General features: G+C 40.2%; 2 protein-coding genes across 2 annotated transcripts in view; one reads left to right on the top strand and one right to left on the bottom strand.

Annotated features, from left to right (window-relative positions):
- Teh1 (tipE homolog 1 phospholipid transfer protein) overlaps positions 1-22,218 on the top strand; it is a 305,501-nt gene that overhangs the window by 203,606 nt on the left and 79,677 nt on the right. The gene's annotated exons all lie outside the window — the stretch shown is intronic.
- LOC109039352 (cathepsin B-like cysteine proteinase 3) lies at positions 5,023-11,382 on the bottom strand. The gene is made up of 6 exons (XM_072302493.1): positions 11,299-11,382; positions 10,232-10,442; positions 8,072-8,271; positions 6,922-7,060; positions 6,108-6,227; positions 5,023-5,324 (listed from the first exon to the last, which is right to left on the bottom strand). Exons 1-6 carry the CDS (start codon positions 11,380-11,382, stop codon positions 5,092-5,094), a joined length of 987 nt encoding a protein of 328 aa, XP_072158594.1. The 3' UTR covers positions 5,023-5,091.

Raw genomic sequence — 22,218 nt, 5'->3', positions numbered from 1 at the left:
GTTAGGTTTGAAGTCGGGCAGAATGAGGTATTGAGAGTGGTCTGTGTTCGTTCCGTCCAACTTGGTATCATAACGTTATTATCTGTTCGTGCTCCTCCCCTCAGGGCCCCTCGACCCCCAGATATCCACCATCACCCCTAGACTTAGCCACTTCTAATCACATCCCACTCCCCATCTCACCATGCTCTGCTTCCGTCCGATCAAGTCCGACATCAGACAGGGACGAATCATACTAGAGATCTAACACTGAAGGCAGGTCACTGTCATGGAAGGAGGTACGTGGATTCCGCGTTATCAGGGTATGTCTAACTTTGCGTTCGGTTAGATTTCCCATTCCCAAGTTGCATTTTTCAACGGAAAAATTGCGATATTTTGAAACTAAGTTCCGATTTTGTTTATGATTTTTGGTGGTGTAATAACTAAGATCCCCTTCTTTTTTTTTTTTTTTTTTTTTTTTTTTTTTTTTACATTTTGACTTCTACATTTAGAAATAAGAAATATTGTACTAGCTTACAATAATAAATAACTATTGTCGACCAAAAATGTAGGTATACAATTACTTAGTCTTATTTCTAAAAACACTTAGATCATCAATATCTGATCGGAGCGATTACCCTCAAGCACAATTTTATCTCTTTAAAATCGCGTTCAATAAAATCGAAATTTTATCTCCAACTATCACACTTTTTCACAAGAAAGCAGTCAATACACCCCAAGCAACAATGATCCCGATCATTAGCGACTGGGTCGGAGCATGTATTGCGATTTTTCGACGTCGATTTATTGCAATATTTTCGTATACAAAATTCCGATGAACTGCGATTTCATCGCATACATTTGCAAGAAAATAGCAATTTTATCAACGGCGATCTATCGCAATACTACCGAACGAAAAATCGCGATAATCGGAGATAATTTTCGATTTTATCAAACGCGACTTACAGTCATAAAATTGCGACAAGATTGAGAATAATCGTTTAGATGTTGATGATGATCCAAGCGATTTTATAGCAAAAAATCGCAAATTAATTTGAAAAGATGGCAATTTTTCCGTTGAAAAATCCTACTTGGATAGGGCTGACGTTGACCCGGTGAGGTTTACATGACCGTCGGTGGGAGGGCAATTTTCCGAGGCCAGCAATACTGGCGTGCTAAGGAAGAACACCGTATGAACATTCAAGAGTTGCCAAATTTCCTTCGATACAATGTTTATTTTTGAAGAAAGCTGTTGATATTTTCAGGAACTTCAGGTAAAATTGGGAGTAAAATTATAAGAAAAATTGGAAGAAAAATATTCATGAGTTTACGAGGAATTTCGTGTTTTATCAATGGAAATTTGGCAAGGCCTGAAGGTTGATACGGTGTTTTTGCTTAGGACGGGAGAATAGGGCGGCGGCGGCGTCTACGCTGTTAGTTGCTCGAGCCTGGTCGCGCCGTCGCTTCGATTATTATCATTTCTATTATTTTCATTTCGTCTTTCGCATCCCAACTTGTTTCCGAGCGCGCGCGCGGCGCCGCGCCGCGGCGCGTTCGGAGTTAATCCGGGATTTACGGAGCGGATATCCGCTGCTTTCTCGCTCGTTCATTTTCCTCTCATCCGAGAAAAAGTTAACGTCAGATTCGCTCAAGCTCCCTTCTCCGCTCTCTGGGCTCGGCTCCGCATCAATTTACCGACCTAGTTAATTAGTTTTCTTTCTCCAACGAATCCTTATACGATTCCCGCTCTCCAGATCCGATTCTTCTCGGACGTCTCCGCTCCTTCACGCCGGAAAATATGACGAGCTCTGCCGTGCTAAGGAAGAATGCCGTATGAACATTCGAGGGTTGCCAAATTTCCGTCTATAAAATGTTTATTTTTAAAGAAAGCTATGGGTATTTTCCCTTGAAATTTTCAGGAAATTTAGGTAAAATTGCGAACAAAATTATACGAAAATTTTTTGGAAAAACGTTTACGAATTTTCCGGAAAGTTCGTGATGTATGAAAGGAAATTTGGCAACGCCTGGAGGCTCAAATGGCGTTCATCCTCAGTACGGCAGATATCTAGGAGGGAGAGACCTCAGAATAAAATTTAACCGATTAACTTCCAAATCACGTGAGCGCCAGAATTGCCAATGCGAGAAAACGCGTTTTATTCGCTTCGTTGACAATCTTCGAATTTCGAAAAATCTATGCTCTTTCAGAAGGGTATTTTGAAATCAGACGTGGTCGATTATACCAGAAAAAACAACCTCCTCACCACCAAAATAGAGATTGGCGCTTACGTGATTTGGGAAGTAATCGGTTCAAATGTATAAGAGTCCATTTTTTTGTCCATCCCTACAGGATCTGTATCAGCTGAAGGGTAAAAATTCAAAACCTAGTAATCAAGCGGCACTCTTGCAGGGTTTTTTAATGGAAAAAACCTAAATAGTTGATTTCACATTGACAGGAATAGTTAAAATGGGAAGGACCTCAATGAATAAAGTGCGTCAAATACAACCGAATTTCACTACTTCACATCAAAGGTCCCCCTCTCTTTGCCAGCCCTGGCACATCAATTTTAGTACAACTGGGCAATTTAAGTTTCTTCATGAAATCGGCTGTAAAAACGGATTTTTGTGCAAATTTCAGAGAATTTTCTGCATCGTACGAAGCGAAGTCCTTAATATATACGTAGGAATCCGGACAAATGTTCTTTTGTAAAAAATTAAATTGTCCGGTTGAATTTGGCGATAGTTAATGTGGCTTGGTTCCTTTCTGCTAAACGCGGTCCAATTAGGCGCTAAAGAAAATATTTAAAAATTTCCGATCAGCTCGATTTAACGATTGAACCAGTTTTAATTGGACCGCGTCAAGCAGAAAGGAATGAAGCGATCAGCTATTGACAAATTTAATCGGGCCCTTCAATTTTTTATATGGAAACGGTTGTGCGGATGACTGCAGATTCCGGTGAATTTTTTGCATGGCACAAAGCAAATTCCTTCGAATTTTCAAAAGAATCCGCGCAAATGTTCTCTTGTAAAAAATTAAATTGCCCAGTTAAATTCGGCAATAGCTGATGTGACTTGATTCCACTCTACTAAACGCGGCCCAATTTCTGTTCCTCCTACGTGCAACAAACTGTTTCACTTACGGCTAGCCATTATTACGATTATGTAGCATTACGTCCATGATATTGAACTCCATGCTCACCCTTGATATACTTGCCTGCTTATCTCGTCCAAGATCTTGGACTCCATGCTTATCGCCAAACTTTTCACTTCTTTGCTTGAGCATGGAGTCCAATAGCAAGTAGACCTTTCTTAGTTTTAAAGTTCATTATGATAGAAAATCGTATACTTCTTTTTATCTAATCTAACTTAACCTAACCTAACCTAACCTAACCTAACCTAACTTAACCTTTTCAATGCACAATTTTTTACAAAAACACTTTTTTACGTCTTTATTTCACACAAATTGTCTTAGTAAATTTTTGGACCATATGCTCGTGTTTTGTCAGAGAATACCTTCATCCCGCAATTTTGGACGCTATGCTCACTTGGATTTTTCTAAAAAATGATCCCTCATTAAAGTGAGCATGGAGTCCAAGATCTTGGACATGATGAGCAACCGATGTGATCATGGAGTCTAATATCATGGACGCGATGCTACATTACCATTATTACTGCCATGCTGAGGAAGAACGCCGTATGAAACTTCGAGAGTTGCCAAATTTCCCATGATAATACATGTATTTTTGACAACATCTACGCACATTTTTTCTTAAATTTTTCAGATATTTAAGATTAAACTGCGTAAAAAATTATCCGAAAATCTGGAAAATAATTTTCAGAATTTTCCTAGTAAATCGGAGTTATCGGAGGAAACTTGGCAACGTCTGAAGGCTCATACGGCGTTTTTCATCAGCACGGCAGATTACTGAGGACGCGCTCATTGCAGGTGAATCGGGACAGGATATTACACATCCCTCGGGAAAGTCGTGGCGGCGTAGCTCGACACAACACCTAAAAGTTTAGAGTTCGCAACAAGGTTGTGGGCGCAGATCGCCGGAACGACTCGTGGCTAATTTGGCCGGGGCCGCGGCGGCGAGGCGTCGAAGCGAAAATCAAAGGAAAGAAACGGCCGCACGTAAATTGCCCCCCCCCCACCACCCCCCACCGCCCCCCACCGAAGCGCGCCCGGCCCGACGACCCCGGGAAACTTTCCGGAATTAGATTAGTCGCCCGGAAAGTCGTAAAAGGCGACGTCGCCGCGGTCGGAGGTGTCGCAACCGACAACAGTGCCGCGCTAAGGAAGAACGCCGTATGAGCTTTCAGACGTTGCCAAGTTTCCTCCAATAAAAACCGAATTTACTGGGGAAATTCTGAAAATTATTTTCCAAAATTTTCAGACAATTTTGTATGCAATTGAATCTAAAATATCTGAAGATTTCAAGGAAAAATATGCATGAATGTTGTCAAAAATACATGTTTTATCGAGGTTTTGGCAACTCACGAATGTTCATACGACGTTTTTCCTTAGCTTGGCAGAACAGTTGTCGCGTCGAAAATTCGTCGCTCCTCCGGCGTAAGGACGTATCTCGCTCGCCGTATGAGCTCCGGAAAGCATGTATTTACATGTAAAACAGGGCTCGTAGGGAAATTGAGATACGCCCTTACGTTAAAAGGGCGTCGAAAATGGTGCCCTCCATTTACCGCCAGAGCACGGTAGTGGCGTCAGAGGGGATGGGATATGGGGGGCAGTCGCTACCCCTACGTCTTTTTCTCAAACTCCGTGCAGCCGCACACCACCTCGGACTGATGTCCGTAGATGACTGTAAGATAAGTAGACTGAGGTGAACAGAAAGAGGTTAAATTTTGGAAGCGAAGAAGTCAATTAGGGTAGCAACGGGGGTAACCTAACTCGAGGCATCAATTCGGGTGATTATATCTTTTACACTCCCACGTCCCATGGTGCGTCGTTGCTTGGTTTTTACTAAAAAAAAAAAAAAAAAAAAAAAAAAATTCCCGGGAAAAAATGATGCAATGGAAAATGCAGTGGGGTAATTTTAGGTAAATCCATTCAATTTGATGTAAAACCACTATACATGTCTATAGCCACTAGGAATCTATTCAAGTGGTGGGTGAATCGTGGATATTGGCGAGATCCACCTCACCGGCGACTACCAACTCCTCCAAGAGACACTCGTTCGCACCGCGGCGGAGCTTGAAGAACCCCTTCTGTCCCCAATCTGTGCCCCAGGAGTTCGCGGCCAGCCAATAGTCGACTCCCTTTTCCTGACCCCAGCCGATGAGCCTCACTCCGTGACCGCCCAGAGCCACCCCTTTCGTATGTCTGTACACACCTTGAAAGAAGAGAAACAAAAAAGAAAAGACGTGGAATGCAGTTTTAAACATTGTACAAAAGACCTGGGATAATTTTGGAGCCTGGAGGACAAACTCACTGATAAAAATATGTGTGTTCTTGTGCTACTTTTGGTTGATACAGGAAGTGAAACACAAAGCAATAAAAATTTTGTGTTGATTTTGGTACAGTTTTAGGTGAATTTAGCGCGGAAAACAATGGAGAGTCCGGGAAAATGCATTCTTCCGATTGCGACGTTGGTATTCACTACTCGCTTTTTAATAGACTTCTTCAAAAAAACCAGCGGACATTTTCTTTTGAAACTGTCAATCGAAGCCTAGGGTTATTTTGTGTTTTACTTCCCGTATTAACCAAGCTTTTGTGCTGATTTTACTCTTCATGCGGGATAAGCGCAGTTTTTGCAATTTTAAGAAAGACGCGTTTAAAGGTTCGAGATAACATGGAGTCTCACTCCGAGAAGAAAGTTCAAACTCACTTTTTGATGCTTAAAATTTGATCTTGTTGGTGAATTTCTCACAGAGTATATTTTGAGACTAGTTTTTGTCGAAATCATTTATACCTCAATTTTTTTGAAAACTGCCCTTGCGCCTTGTCCTCCGAGCCCCTCAATTGAAGGATGGATATACTTGCTTAGAGTCTGAGTACCATGAATTGTTTGTATAAATACAAGGTCAACTGAAAAACTCTAGTAATTTTACTGAGGAATACATATTATGAGAGTCACTTTAAGAAAATTTCAAGAATTGAAGAATTTAACACGCACCTTTTGAATAAAGCAGGAAGTCGCTGTAAACGATAAAAGCACCGACTTGCGGACCATTCAGCATGAGATCCCACTGTATTTTTGTTGTATTCCTATCGTCAAACAAGTAGTAGTTTTTCGCTGTAAAAGTCAAAATTTTATAATTGCAGATCCAAGGCTACGTTCAATGATATGACATCATCGTATTAAGCAGGAGCCCGGTTTTTTCGAATTAAAAAATAAAAGAAAAAAATATTTAACTAAAATTGAAAGTTTTTAGCAGGGTTCAGTCCGACTAGTCTCGTGAACGATGACCCCTTTTCATATTAACATAATTTTCAACGTAGTCTCAGCAATACTCCATTGCGAGATTTACATTTTTAGCACATATGCACGCATTAATTAATGCTAAAAAATGTAAAATGTTCAACTCTGTTAGGCATGCTGTAGGCTCAAAATACGCAGGGAGAGGAAATGCGATATCTTGCATGGGGGAAAAGGCGTAGGCCGATAGCGGGCTAACCTAGCGTTATACGTTATACTCTTATAATTGGACGTATTTCTGTCAAACGGAACTATGTGCATCCTAAGACCCATAAGAACGCATGCTTTATAGGGCTCACGTCATAATGCACATAGTTCCGTTTGATAGAAATACGTCCAATTGTACATCATAGAGTATGATGTACGTAGCAAACATCCATGAAAGCATAGTGCGTAAATCGTACACACGATTTGTAGTATTTTTTGCTTTAGTGAAAATAACCGTATTTTCTGAAGTAAGAGGATTTTCACTGAGTCGAATTCATTAAATATTTCAAATAGAATAACTTACTTTTGTACCGCTTCTCTTTTTCGAACGGAATTGGGTATTTAGGATTGGTACACTTATTTTCGCATTTCTTCGCTTCGGTATATTCTATGTTCATGGTGGCGGTGTTGTCCCTTGGTGGCATACTGTACGGTTTGCATCCCTGCGAAGAAAAGGAGAATCAATGAGCTATATTCGATAGAACTTTCCCAGATCCGGTTTGATCAGGGCTTTTCCTTTGACGAACATATTTTAAGGGTTATTTTATATTTTGGTCGGAAACTTACATTTGACCGCAAAATGTCATTCAGTGCTCTCGAGTCAGGTTTACACAAACATTTGATTCCCCAAATACAGACCGAATAAATCTTAAAAATTAGTTATGGGCCGAAACGAGTTCGATCAAAGTGTTTTTCCTCGGCGAATGAAAAGTTTTTAAGCACGCCGATGCCCAACATATCCTTGGAACATTCGTCGATGGTTAAAACTAACTAACTAACTAGTGCCAAAATACGTATCTTTGTTTGCTACCTTGCAAACCGAAAATCTGAATTTTAGTACATGTACCCATCTTTCATATTCTTTGTAGACATTAATGGCCTAAGTTGCTGAATGTCTCCAAATAATTCACTAAGTAACTAATTGTCATACTTCGTTTTTTCTTTAGAGACCCAATCAACGTAATGGACAATTTGCATGCAAATGTTTTATTGCTTCATTTGAAAGTGCTTAAAAAGCTGATTTCACAGCATTTTTTAATAATTTTTTTCTAATATGAGAAATAGTTTAAAAATAGATTAATAAGTGAGAAAATGCACCTAGTGAAGTCATCTGGCGGCATTTTCCGTTTTAACAATGTATTTTAGCAAATTAGATCATTTTGTCATATCTTCCCCAATAATCGTTTGATTCATGAACCAAGGGTATCTTCGTGTTTAGTTCACACAGTGCTTAAACAAAGAATTCGTCAAATTTCAGACACCTGAAAATTCTCTATTTCTAGAAAAGTGCCTGGATTTTTCTTTTCTAGGAGCAGACGATTATGTATAAATTTCAAGCCATAAACTAAAGTTGGCTTCTTTATCTCGAAAGAATAAAATTGAGCGGGAATCGTCAAAGATCGTAATGGAGATACGTGGTGGTGGCATTTTGGGCAGGAACGTAGGATACGTACAATTTGTGAGCCGTAGTCTCCGCCGGTGATCTCTCCGTTCTCGGTGAAGTGTTTGAAGGTTTTGATGGGTTGCCACCGTTGCAGCCGTTGCCGCACGACTTGCAGCAAGTGACCAGACTCTCGGCCGATATGAACACGTTCACCTTCCCCTCGGACGCTATGCACAGCCGATCCGAAAGCACGCTCGCCGCTGACACCGCCTCAAATATCATATATAATATATGAATAATAATCATAATTAAACTTTAATACGCTCCTTCTTTTAGCAATTCAACAAAATTATTTAAATATTTTTAATAAATGCGAACAAAGAAAAAAGAAAAGTAACATAATAAAACTGCACACTAAGGTTGGACCTTGTGTCGGGTGGGGTCTTATTAATTGATAAACTTAATGTTAACTGATTATTTGAAAATGAAATAAAGGCGGAACAAGAAGAAAAAAAGAAGAAAAGAAAGAAAGAGAAAGAAAGAAAGGAAGGAAGGAAGAAAGACTCAAGTCCTGCGGGCTTATTTTTGAAATTTATAGAGAAAGCTATAGGCGAAGAAGACAAAAGGGTTATAGGGAGGGGGGGGTCCTATCGGTAGAAGCGGGTGGTTGCAATATAAAAAGAGGGTAGGCAATAGACTATTAACGGCAACCCACGAGAGATCCGATAGTTAGTCCATCATTTCCTCCTTTTTTTCATAGGAATCACTCATTTTAACCAATAGGATCACTCCTTACTCCCTGTGTCTTCTATGTCTATCAGTATGTCTATCAATTTCAACAATCAGCCCGCTGGAGCTAACTCGTCGATTCACTTGGCAAGTCTGGCACTTTTTGTAGCAAACGGTTCAAAGATTTTCTAAAACCCATTTCGTTATATTGAAGTCAGATAAGCTAATGAGGCAAAAATTAATTTCTAATTAATAATGTTGATATCTTCCAGACAAATATTTGCCTCGCAACGACTTTCGCCCTCTATTATTTCGCTAAAATCAAGATAATCAAATCCAGTCTTTACTTCAATCAAGGTTCCTTCCTAATGAGCACATCCTTCACAGAAAAGCTCCCCCAGTGTTGCCAGGTTAACGAGCAAAATAAACCAAATCGTTTCATTATTTTACTTATTCATCTCTACATCAAATTGTGTCAATACACTTTGTGGAAAAATCGATGAAATTTGAGTATTTTTTTTTATCTAGTGTTGACTGATGCATATTGAGCCGAGCACTTTGCGAAGCGAATCCGTGCGATTGGGTCTTCTTTGCTTTAAAAAAATTGGCTTGTCCTCAGTTGATCCAATTGGGACTGAAAAATGGACGCGTTTAGCAGAATGGAACCCAGCCACATCAGCTTTTGCGAAATTTAAGAGGGCAATTTAATTTTTTACAGGAGAACATTTGTGAAGATTCCTTTGAAAATTTTGAGGAATTTGCCTCGTGCCATACAGGCAATTCAGTAAAACTTGCACAAAGAACCGCACAGCCGTTATCATGCAAGAAATTTAATTGTCCAATAAAATTTTGCAATAGCTGATGTGTCTGGGTTCCTTTCTACATAACGCGGTTCAAATCGCCATGTGAGTACTTAGAAAAACAAAACGTACTTGCCCTTTACAATGACAAAAACACGAAGACATTTTAAAATGGGTTTTGCAAACAAACGTTCCGAAACGTCCAGATTGTGCTACCTCTTATTACAGTTTCATCCGCGTTATCCTATTTTTTAGAGGACGTCTCTTTGTATGTAATCAATTAGCAATCGCTGGCAATATGCAAGCCAGTGGTGAATATATATAGAAAATCATTTAATTCAAAAGTAAAAGAACAAGCTTTGAGTGCTGATTATGTCGCATATAATGTGAATAGACACTTTTCTATCCTTAAAAATATGGCAGAAATGTGAACACTCAGGGGAGCGTGCAGTGAACTCCGTGACATTAGCCGGATTAAAATCGGATAGGCAACTAAACTAACATCGTGACAAAGCGTTGAGTATCACGAAAAATGAAGGCGCTTCAAGCCGAGCTCATACTTTTGAAGACCATAACCCTTAAAAATTGCATCTTGCCGATGCGCATTATTGCGATTTATTGAAACGAAATGTGAACCGCTTGCAAATTGCCGGCGATTGCTAATTGCCATGCGACATATGTTTATCTAATCAAGTGCTTACCCAACAAGATCCACACATGGACTGGTCCCTGATGGTGTTCAAAGACTTGCAATACGGGTAAAAGCGCCTCAAGTCGAAGTTCCTGGGTACGTTGGGCATTATACTGTGGAACTCTGGATCGTAGATCTTCTCGATATTCGACGGGGGTTGGGCATCCGAGGAGGCTTCCGTGTCCGCACCGTACTCGATTGACAGTCCAATTTTCGAAAGCCTATGTCGAGGTATGTTTGTACTTATCAACTCTTGCACGTCTCCGAAGGTCACAGGTCTTCCGTAGTAGTCCTCTGCCTACCAACCCACAAAATAATACCAAATCATACATGGTCCGAAAAAGTCATAATCCAATAATAGAATGAGCCCTATCCAAATATCCAATTATGCCAGGAAAAATCGAAATCCACTAATGTACAATTATATGTCGATACTCCTGCAGATGGCGCGGCGTTATGAACAGGGCTCATGAGTTACTGACCACCACGAGGAGCCGCGACGACGGTTTCGTCACTGGCGCTTTATATTTCCCATTCATTCTTATGGCCCGAGCACTGACGAGCAGACCCCATCTATCCCACCTCCACACAGTTCTCTTTGATGGAAATACGTCCAATTGACATCGCGTGGTTTCCTTTTTAAAAAATATATTATGACGGGAAGTCTACAACGCTGCAAACTGAGATACGTGCTTTGGGGGTCTCACCATCGACATGCTATTTCTACATTAATACTCCGCTGATTACTGAGCGCCTCTCTCATCCCTACGCATCAAAATTGTGCGTTTTATTTTCATGTTATCAGAGCTGCGTTGTGTTATTCGATCAAACAATACGATATTATATTCCGTAATCAATCAACTAAGCTCTACTATTTCACTTGTATTCACGTTTCTCTCGCAACATTACTTCGCAACTGAGAAATATGCAAAGGAAAGACGCTCAGTTGAGCTTGCCGTTGATCAAAAGGTAAGTTATAGTCACCTTTGTGTGAGTTTGAACTATTCCAGTAATTACCCATGCAAGCTCAGAACTACTAAGAAAGTTCATAAAGCTTTTGATAATAAAGTTACTTACGACCCAACTGTTTTGAGCAGAGTTGATCTCGCGAGCTAAGCGTGCCGGGTCTGGTATGATGATGGTGCTCTCATCAAAAGACATCGTAAATCTGAACAGCCCGCTGAGGACGCACAGCCAAACATGGATTTTTTCGCTGAAATTCAAATTACTCCACTTGAATATTCATCACGTTTGAAAAATTGAAACGCTGAGTGTTGTAAAATCATTAAACTTTGCGGGAAATGTGCAACTCCATTCAACACGACGTGCGGAAATGTTTTCAGTCTGAGAACGCGGAGTGTGCAGGACTTACGTTGTATTCAGATGTTGAATGACCATTATCTTAGTAAAAGTCACGTTCGTTTTCATCAGACAAAAAATTTCGAGTGATGTTCAATTTTGCTCTTACTAACTGTACCTTTGCTAATCCGGTCAAAGACACACGTTCAAAATGTGAGGGCCTAATTTGACCGCGCTAAGCAGTGAGAAACCAAGTCACATCAGCTACTGTCACATTTAATTGGGCCATTTTATTTTTTACATGAGAATGGTTTTGCGGATTTTTTTTTTTTTTTTTTGCAAATGTCTGTGAATTTTCTGCATAGTACGAAGCAAATTCCTTTCAAATTTCAAAATATATAAAAAACAAGGAGGTGTTGGCATCTTGAGGATTGTTTACCCCGTGACGTAGGTCGGTACAGGTACTCTAGCAAAATCCGGAATTCGAAGTATGAAAAATGGACCATACCGTCCAAATTTTTTGCTTAAATCAACTCATGATATAATTTCAAACATTTTTTATAGAATTACTATTTTCCATGAACTACACCATTTCCAAGAAAATCCTTGATAGAAATCGTCCGTACCAATCAACGTTCTACGTCATAAAAAGAAAAATCCAAGATGCCCGAAATGCAAACACCTCCTTTTTTTCTCTACGGCACAGACGTTCGTTTGTAATAAATTAAAGTGCTCAGTGTTTGGCAATAGCTGATATGACTGGCTCCTTTCTGCTAAACGCGATCCAATTGCTTTTTTTAAATGCATGGCATCAAATTAGAACACTATGCAAACCATTTTTTGATACGATTCGTAGTGAAATCTGTAGAAACAGAGCTTTCCTCAATATCTCAATGGTTTCATAAATCGCCACCTTCCGGCCAAAGTATCACAAGCGCTATGCGACGTTATAAAATCTCCGCCGCTATTTTATTTTTTTACAGTGAGAAATTGCTCAACGAAGCTGTCCACAAATGTCATTGAATTTTCGTGGTACTGCCGATAAAATTCAATGAAATTTTCAAGCAAATGCAACCAACAATTTTTTGTAAACGAAATAAAATGGCGGCGGAATTTTTTAAACGTCGCATGGCGCTTGTGATACTTTGGCCGAAAGGTGTCAAAATGAGAGCTCTCAACCGCGAGAGGGAAGGACGGGGTTCGGCTCCCATTTCTATTTCATGAACGACATAGACTGCGTTACAGGTCTCCTCAGAATACTACCGTGCTAAGGGACAACGCCGTATAAACGTTCGGCAGTTGCCAAATTTCTCCGTTTAAAACATGTAATTTTGAGGAATGTTGATTATTTTTCCTTGAAATTTTCAGATATCTTACATCGCATTGACAAATTTTCACAATTTTCCCAGTGAATTCGTTTTTATTGAAGGAAATATGGCAACTTCTAAATGCTCATGCGGCGTTCTTTCATAGCACGGTAGAATAGCTTGCCTCAATAATAAAGGAAACGAAATAGTGAGAGTGAAAAGTAAATTTCCCTTTATCTCTATAGAATTGCAGTCTACAAAATGAGAAATCTGTTGTTGAGAAAACTGAAAAAGAGGAGGAAACCCCGTTTGAATCCAATTAAAAAAGTTATATGAGCGTTTTCTATAAAGAGAAGTCTCGACTTCAAAAGTTCTCGTTCGTCTTCCTAAAAAAAGAACTTGCAGCTTGCTTTGTTATCGTGTGCGATCAACCGCGTTTGGCAGCGGCTCCTATACAGCTTCGCTCATAATTACTTCTTTAAAAATTAGACTTAGGCGAATACCATTACAGGTGTAATATTTGTACATCTAGCTGGACTTTAAAATGCTTGGAGTGATTCTATCATGCGATCAAGTTTGCAGAAAAGCTGGCACAAGGTATACCCTGCCGTGCTAAGAAAGAACGCATTGTGAGCCTTCAGAGGTTGCCAAACTTCCTTCGAAAAATCAAGACTCTCCGAGTTTGTAAATGGTTTCCGCCTGATGTTTCAGGAAATTGGTTCGCGATTTTACCGAAATTTACTGAAAATTTCAAGTAAAAATAAATAGGTATAACTTTCTTCAAAGATAAATGTCCTCTGAGAAGAAATTTGGCAACATTAAGATGCTCATAAGGCGTTTTTCCTCGTTACGGCAATACAATGAACCAGTTGGTGACGTGTTTTTCCTCTTTTCATTTAGATTAGTTCTTAATAATTCCATAGGAGAACAGATTGGTCTGTTGATGGACTTTGGCAAGGCTCTGACAGAAATCTAATTTTCCAGCGAATGAAATCAGAGACAAGCAGTTATTTTTGCATAATTCTTGAACCACTTTACTCGCAGCATAAAATGCATGAAAAGTTTAAAAAAATCATGAATTTCATAAAATTTCAAAACATTCCTCGAATTTCATATAAAAATTAGCGTAAAACTTCAAATCATTGAAATTTTGCGATAACATTTCACGTAAAATTCCAAATTCTTATTTTTAATGACATTTGTTAACTCAGTAACACAGTCTCTTTCAACAATTACACTTTCACGTAGGAAGTCCCATCCAAATAACCCGCAAAAACTCAAAAACTCTGTGGACTTTGTTTACCTGTCGGATCTCATTTCTTTAGGAGCGAAGTGACGGAGATTCCAGTTGCGTTGCACCTGAAGTGTCAGCTAAAAGTGGATGCTAACATATTCACTAGGTTGAGACGGTTGCAATCACGCACTGGTGGCGCGCGGCGGCTTATAGGAGCCTCGAGGCGAGACCAAAAACCAGGAATCTGACAGTTTAATTCACGAAAGGCGCAACACGCTCTTGACGGGACGTCAGACATAGCGTGCGCCCCTATAAATGCTGTTTTGATCTCTAAATTTTGGCAGGCTCTGAGGTCTTCGTGTTCGCGCACGGTTTGGGCATAATTAAGCAGGAAAGCAATAAAGGATGGTCTGCATCCTCTCATATTTGGAGCTGTGAGTCATTGGGATTTCCCGAAATGGATTGTTCAAAATGATAAGTGGTGCAATCGCAAAACAACTATCCGACAGCCCGGCTTACATAGCGCACGATCTGACTTGCATTGCAAATCTGAAATTGATTGAATGCAAGGTTTTATCACGATGAACCAACTTGCGAATGGACTATTTATGCTAAAAGGAACTAGAGACGTATGAAAAAGATGGGGATAAGCTCGCCTGAGCATGCGTAAGAAACAATTATGTAAAGGTGGACGTGATTCCTTTTGACAAAATGGAGAGGCGAGATTTGACATTAAATCAGAAGGAACTAAGCACCAAAATATGCTAACTCATGAGCCGTGGGCATGTGACCCCGTCCCCACGTGGGTCCCCTGTTGTTGACGCTGACGTCACTGGCGCTTCTTAATTCCCATTCATTCTTACAACTCTCAACTAACGAATGAGGTTACTTCTTCTTTCCCACCCGAATCAGTGATTGCAAATCACTGATCAAGATTTTGAAAAATATTTTTAATACAAATGAACGGCCTCTTTCCCTTCGAAATGATTAAATAGGAGAGGAAATGAAAGGCAGCAATGGGAATACGTTATCTCGCACTTTGGCCATCGATATCTTGTTTGGTGCACAGTTAAAAATCTCCGTGTTTGATGTCACTCCGTGTTACTTTGTGTTACTTTTTTTGTGTAAGGTCAACCTAAAGGACTTGGTTGCTCAACACAATTATGTCAATCTATAAAATCCACGAAATCCTTATGAACAACATTTTGGAGGCTTAGCTATTAGAAAACCAAGAAAACATATTTGAAATCCGACTTTTTTTTCGTGGCCCATGACCGACCTCTACTTTTGACTCGGTCCACCGTGTGACGCCTACAAACCCAAATGGATACTTAACGCATTGCGCAATGCTTGAAGTATCCATTTAGGTTTGTAGGTGCCAATGCACGTTCAGCGCTGACCGACCGCCTGCCGCCGAACTTGCGTACTCTAGTTTTCCTCCCCAAACTCAGAGTCGCCGACTTGCGAGTGGCTAGCGCCTTGGACCACCACCCACTGACACAGGAAAAACTAACACCGAAAAAACCAACCCACAGCTTGTGTTACTTCGAGTTTTACTTACTGTATTAACACAATTTTGGTTACTTGCTCTTCTTATGATAAATTCCAGACTTCCCGGTGTGTGTTTCATTTTCATCATGAAATTTTGAAGAGAGAAATGATACTTCTTGCTTTGATTGATATCTTGTCGTTTCACCCATTACGAGCAGATGCCGCGCTGTCCCCCGAGAAACAAAAAAAATAATTTCTCTCTCGGTCCTTAAAATTTAATTAATACAGCTCAATTAAAAACCTATCCGCGGAGTTTCCTTTTAAAGAGCTAACGAGCTGCAGTAAGGATAAGACGCGACTGCAGTCAGTAGGCAGTGATGAGAATATTTCTGCCGAAAGAACGAGGGGGCAAGTGTTCTCTCAGCCCTCCGCGATCCTATCTCAGGCGCCACTCGTTCTCGGTGAAGGGCTAACTAATGAGGTGGTGTTCTGTGAGACCCCGAGGGGGGGGTGTTGGCGCCCCTCCCGGGATTTGCGGCAAGCATTGACTCGTGCGCCAATGCGGAAAGAGGCGCTCGAAATTTTTTTCCTAGTCAGTCAGGACGATATGAGTGAATGTTCCGTCGAGATTTTTCCGCGTCACAACCAGTGCCGGGGATGATCATCGATATTTCTCCATTTGAAGCTGTGGTAAAGAATCGATTATTAAGGGGTTCGTTGAGAACACCCTGTTCATCGATCCTTTTCCATAGGTTTAAATGAAAGATCAATCGATATATAGCAAAGTACGGCACGTCCCACTGATCACAACCACGAGGTACTACGCAACTGCAACATCTCTCTAGCGATTTGGAAAAGATGGTCTCGAGAAATTTCGATTCGCAAAATTTACATTACCCTTGATATTTTTACGAGCCGGAGAGTGCGTCCCCTAACCGCTCGAGTGGATGTGCTTCGAGCCTCAGGTTGCAAAGTTTGCGACAAAAATTTTTGTAATTTTGAAAAGTAGTACTTCCTTATCCTTCAGATACCAGGAGTGATTTATCACCAAAAATTCAAATCCCGAATTTTTCACCCCCTCGGTGGGTGCTTTGCCTTACGAGAGACTGAGGCAAACTTAACCCCCCCCCCCCTTTGCACCCGATGCCGAAAATCTAGATATTTCCTTCCCCCAAGGGACTGATTATTAAAATTGATAGACAAAACGATAGACAAAGAAGACATTGAGAGTATGGAGCTATCATTGGTTGAGACGGGTGCTTCTCATAGACATAGGAAATGACGTACTATCCGTCGGGTCTCTCGTGGGTTGCCGTTAGTTAGTCTATTACTTACCTCCTCTGTCCAATCCAACCACCCATTTTAACCAACAGGATAGCTTCATTTTTCCTGTGTCTCCTAAGTCTATAGCTTTGTCTATTAATCTCAATAATCAGCCCACTGGATACCCTATGTCACTATTGAACAGCTCAATGGATTCTTTCCCGACTGATTTTATATTCGGGTGCTTTCCATGACAGCCTTTACCGGGACTGAATTGAGCAGGGAAATATCAAGTTATACAATTTGAAGAAAATTGAGCTGGGGCAGTTTGGAGCCAAACTTGTTTTTTTAGCCAATCACGTCTTTTCATCAGGTTGTGTAGAGTTCTAAAATTCGCTTTCCGGGAGTTTTTTTTTTTTTTTTTTTTTTTTTTTTTGCTTCGATTTTGATGTGAATGGGTTCCTTCGCGCCCAATTTGGCAAGAGCGAACTGAGAGGATGAAGGGGGGTGGTCTCTCTCGTTTCACGCTCTATTAAATCTCGTTGAGAATTGATGGGACATCACTTTTTCCTCGCCGTTGATTGTAATAATGAATCTCTCGGCGGATCCTTATTTATACCCTGGCCGGGCTCCGCCTCACAGTGGATCGAGTCATAAGGAAAGGTCGGACAAAACTTAGAAACTTTAAGGGCTTATAACTCCGTCCATGCAAAACTTTGAGGTTCTAAAATTGGTTCCATTGGTTTCCTTGTGAAATTTCCTCTGCGATGCACCCCTTAAAATTTAAAATACGATGAAATGAACATAAAAACGTGCGGTTTAAGTCAAAACTGTCTTGCCCGACCTCTTTGATTGACTCGATCCACTGTGCGGCTGCCCGAGTTGTGGCACTTTTCTTCCCGCTCATTTGCCGCCGCGCCGCGCCGGAGTCCCTCGGAGCCACCGCCCAAGTCCCTCGGAGCCGCCACCGCCGCCGCGCCGCGCCGCGCCGGAGGGGTTAATTATTCACAAAACTCAAACACTGACGAGCACCCAGTTTATCGGATCCTCAACTCGGAACCAAAGTTTACACACGGAGGACGAGCCGATGATGAGTGGCGGCCTCGCTCCGACATGTTTGTATCTCAAGTGCACCTAGAGATAGATATACATAGATTGATAGATAGATAGATAGATAGATAGATAGATAGATAGATAGATAGATAGATAGATAGATAGATAGATAGATAGATGGATAGATGGATAGATAGATAGATAGATAGATAGATAGATAGATAGATAGATAGATAGATAGATAGATAGATAGATAGATAGATAGATAGATAGATAGATAGATAGATAGATAGATAGATAGATAGATAGATAGATAGATAGATAGATAGATGATAGATGGATAGATAGATAGATAGATAGATAGATAGATAGATAGATAGATAGATAGATAGATAGATAGATAGATAGATAGATAGATAGATAGATAGATAGATAGATAGATAGATAGATAGATAGATAGATAGATAGATAGATAGATAGAATTTATTGATAGATAGATAGATAGATAGATAGAATTTATTGCTAGATACATCTTATAGTTAAAAGCACTGGCACAAGTCAAATTTACAATTTATAGAACAATTGGTAGAGATGGAAAATTCGTGGAATGGGCCTGTTACAACTTTTTTAAGTGCAAAAATAAGAGTTGTTACTCATAGAAAGTGTCTCGAAAATCACGATGAGCGCATCGGTAAAGTCTGAAATGAAAAACCTCTAAAAATTCATTATTAAACGAAATAAACATCAAAATTCGAAAGTTGTACGTCCGATCTCTCTCATCGACTCGCTTTACTGTGCGCCCCCTGGATTGCAAACCCTGGTTTCTTTGACCTGCGCCCGGACGTAATGTAAATCATTGAACATGCGGATTATTAACTGGGTACTTCGAAACACTGCAATCAAAATTGGACGGCGTTGAGCAGACAGGACCCAAGCTACATCAGCTATTGCCGAATGTAATTGGGCAATTTAATTTTTAACATGAAAACGGTCATGCGGATTTTTGTGCAAGTTTCGGTAAATTTTCTGCATAGTAGGAAGTAAATTCCTTAACGTTTTCATGAAAATTCGCACAAACTTTCTCTTGTAAAAATTAAATTGCCTGGTTAAATTTGGCAATAGCTGATACGGCTTGATTCCTTTCTGCTAAACGCGGTGCAATTCATATTTCAGTAGTTTCACCATTGATTTGACGAACTACCTCCTTACCTCGTAGTGAAGCCGCATCTACGGCTGGAGGTGTGTCATTATCCCGAATCTGGGTCCGAAGTTGGGAGCACCACCGCTGGCGGGAATAACGGGAATTGTAGGTTTAATTGGGTGAAGTGCTAGCAAGAGCCGAGTGTGGCACTGAAAAGATGAAACCCTGCAAAATTACTCGTTAATGGAGCGCTATGAACGGAAAACCCATCGAAGCTCCCTGTTTGTAACAAGTATTTGCACTCACTTAACCGAGGTTGTCGTCCTTCACGCTGGGATCGGCCCATCTCGCTCGCCTGGAATATCTCCAAGATTTCGCGAGATATGGCCATTCTCAAAATTGGGGTTTATGCTCTTCAGACGCCGTTGAAATACAGCTCGTCTTCACTCCCGTTCACTTTTGACGAATTGCGAGCGAGTGTTTCGTTCGTTCAAGTTTTCACCGCTGATTCCGGATGAATACGTGTCTTCTTGCTCTTTATCCTTGAGGCACAATAGATCTCTGATCATTCACGATTAAGGACCATCAAGAAGGGTGAGGAATTATGCACTGCATCGCACTGAATTTCATCATACTCGTAATTCCACGAAGAACACGTTGAACATATTTAACATCATACCAAAATGGGCCTATGTTACAAACAGTGGCGTGGCGTGCTTTGCGATATATCGATTGTTATGTCATTTGAAACTATTGAAAAGGATCGATAAACAGGGTGTTCGCAGCGAACACCTGAATAATCGATTCTTTACCGTAGGTTTTAATGGCATAACAATCGATATATCGCAATTCACGCCACGCCACTGGTTACAAACCTTAGATAGAGCAAGAAAAAGGGTTATTTACTGATTATTTTTTTTTTTATTTATTTAACAAGTCATTTTTATTGCAAGAATTACAAATAAGTTGAAAACTATGTATCAGAACAAAATGTAGTATTATAATAATTAATTAATATTACCTACTTACTGTTCTAATACTTATTTCGTTAGGGTCTGGTATGAATGGCCTGTCTGGAGACGTGTTGTCAGTCTTCTGCTGACACACCGGAATCGCCCTTTGGCATTACCTCGGTGGATTTTTGTTTGTTAAGTTCTATGTGTTTTACTTTTAGTATTAGAGTTATCATTTCTTCAATTAATTTCCAGTTCTCTCTCGTACTTAACATTAACTCAACTACATTGTCTTTTGTTATTTTCTGTTTCAGGTGAATTTCTGCTTTCTCTCTCTCTCTCTTCAATTTGTGACAAATAAAGAAGGCGTGCACCGGTGTGTCAGCTGCTCCGCAGAACGGACAGTCCAGAGATTCCTTCAGGTGAAACCTATGGAAATAGGTTATTTACTGATGGAAATACTTAAAAATCACTATGAGCGCATCGGGGAAGTCTAAAATACGCTCTAAACTGCAAAAGTTATGAATATTTTCCCTTGACATTTTTAGGACTTTTCGGTGAAATTGCGAGCAAAATTATCTGAAAAATTTAGAGAAAAATATTCACAAGTTTACCAGGAAATTCGAGTTTTATCAAAGGAAATTTGGCAACGCCGGAAGGTTCATGCGGCGTTCTTCCTTAGCACGGCAGCATAGTCCACCTCCTGCCGCACGAGGTCGACTTCCACTAGACATAGGACATTTCGTCAATGATTTTTTTTCCGCGCACCTATTTTTCTAGCAGTTTACGTCCACGCGTTTTTCTTGGCAGGAGAGTTTAGGTCCACCTGCCAATTGAGACCCAAAGTTAATTGGTCCATGTGTACAAACGAAAATTTCTCACGACGTTTTTTGATGAACATGTAAAATGTCTTGGAAGAATGAGGGTTTGCTTGTGTTTTATTTGTTGTTTCTTTTTGTCCAACGAAGAAAAATATATAATTGAGTTTTTTGGTAAAAATGGGAGAATGTCAATTCCATGAGAGAAAATCCACTAAAACTCCTACGCTTTTTGGCGCAACAGGACATAATTATCTTTCAAGAAAATCCCATCTTGTCTGTACTTAACCGGATAAACTTTTTGATTTGCCTCAGCTGAAGGCTCTTAGATTTTTCCTGTGTGCGGTAACTTGGCGACGGCGCCAACGTGCCGCGGCTCTTTGAGCCACTATTTTGCCACGGAGGTGTTGCACAGTTGATTTGATTATTTGTATTGGTTATTTGATTCTAGCAGAATTATGCTCTTTACCACCGAGAAGATTTCCTTTTGAATCGATAAAGGAAATAATGCTTACGTAAACAGAAAAGTCACTTATATCAAGTAGAAACCAGCTTTCATTTAACGATTTTATTCTTGTTGCTAGGACTAATTGAGTTTTTGACTACCGCTCTCTTTTTGTGCCGTAGTATCTAGATTTATTTTGCGAGGAAATCTTTGCGCTCTAAGAGGATGCCTGTCATTCTTATTATGTTGGCTCGTCCTCTATTTTGTAGGATGCTGTGCAACATATCTGTAGTGAAATAGTTGCTTCAGGCCGCTGCAGCGCGGCGGGCGTCCGGCAGGCACGAAACGCGCATAGGCGCCTACAAACCTAACAGGGATACTTCACGCATTGCGCAATGCGTGAAGTATCCCTGTTAGGTTTGTAGGCGCCATTGCGCATTTTGCGATAGCAGCACGCTGCTCCTCTCTGAGTTAGGCGCTGATATTTAATCTCACGGATTCGGCGTTTTTCAACTCACGATTTTGAAATGTTTGCACACTCTACATGGATTATTCTCATTTAAATTGATGGGGGGGGGGGGGATATGTATTAATGGAAAATATAATGTGTGTTTTGTTAATATTAAGGTGGTTTCTTGTTAAGTTTAATGATTTCCAAAGCTTTTTAATTTTTTATTTTATGTTTTGTGATTTTACCGTGCTGCTGCGTCGTGTACGCGCAACCAAACGCTTAAAATTGGACGTATTTGACTCTAAAATATCGATGTAGCAACGAGTTAAATCCAAAAATTGCCTGCTTCTTGGTTATTGAGCGCGCCCGCTAGAGGATGCATTCTTTTTTTTTTTTTTTTTTTTTCGTGTTTGTATAGTCTTATCAACACAACACGGCACATTGACATTAATATCGATGCCATCGCTTGGACAAAGGTTTTAAAAAATTAATTGTTTTTAAAATGAACTAATATTTTCATAGGACAAAAAAGGGGGAAAAAA

Source organism: Bemisia tabaci, chromosome 7 (assembly GCF_918797505.1).
Source record: "Bemisia tabaci chromosome 7, PGI_BMITA_v3".
Lineage (NCBI taxonomy): Eukaryota > Metazoa > Arthropoda > Insecta > Hemiptera > Aleyrodidae > Bemisia > Bemisia tabaci.
This window is presented reverse-complemented; position numbering and strand designations above follow the sequence as displayed.

Coding starts and splice junctions, on each gene's coding strand:
- LOC109039352 (XM_072302493.1), bottom strand. CDS start 11,382: ATGTCTTTTGATGAGAGCACCATCATCATACCAGACCCGGCACGCTTA. Junction 10,443..11,298: donor CTGCTCAAAACAGTTGGGTC/GTAAGTAACTTT, acceptor ACCTCGACATAG/GCTTTCGAAAATTGGACTGT. Junction 6,228..6,921: donor AAAAGAGAAGCGGTACAAAA/GTAAGTTATTCT, acceptor TGACTTTTACAG/CGAAAAACTACTACTTGTTT.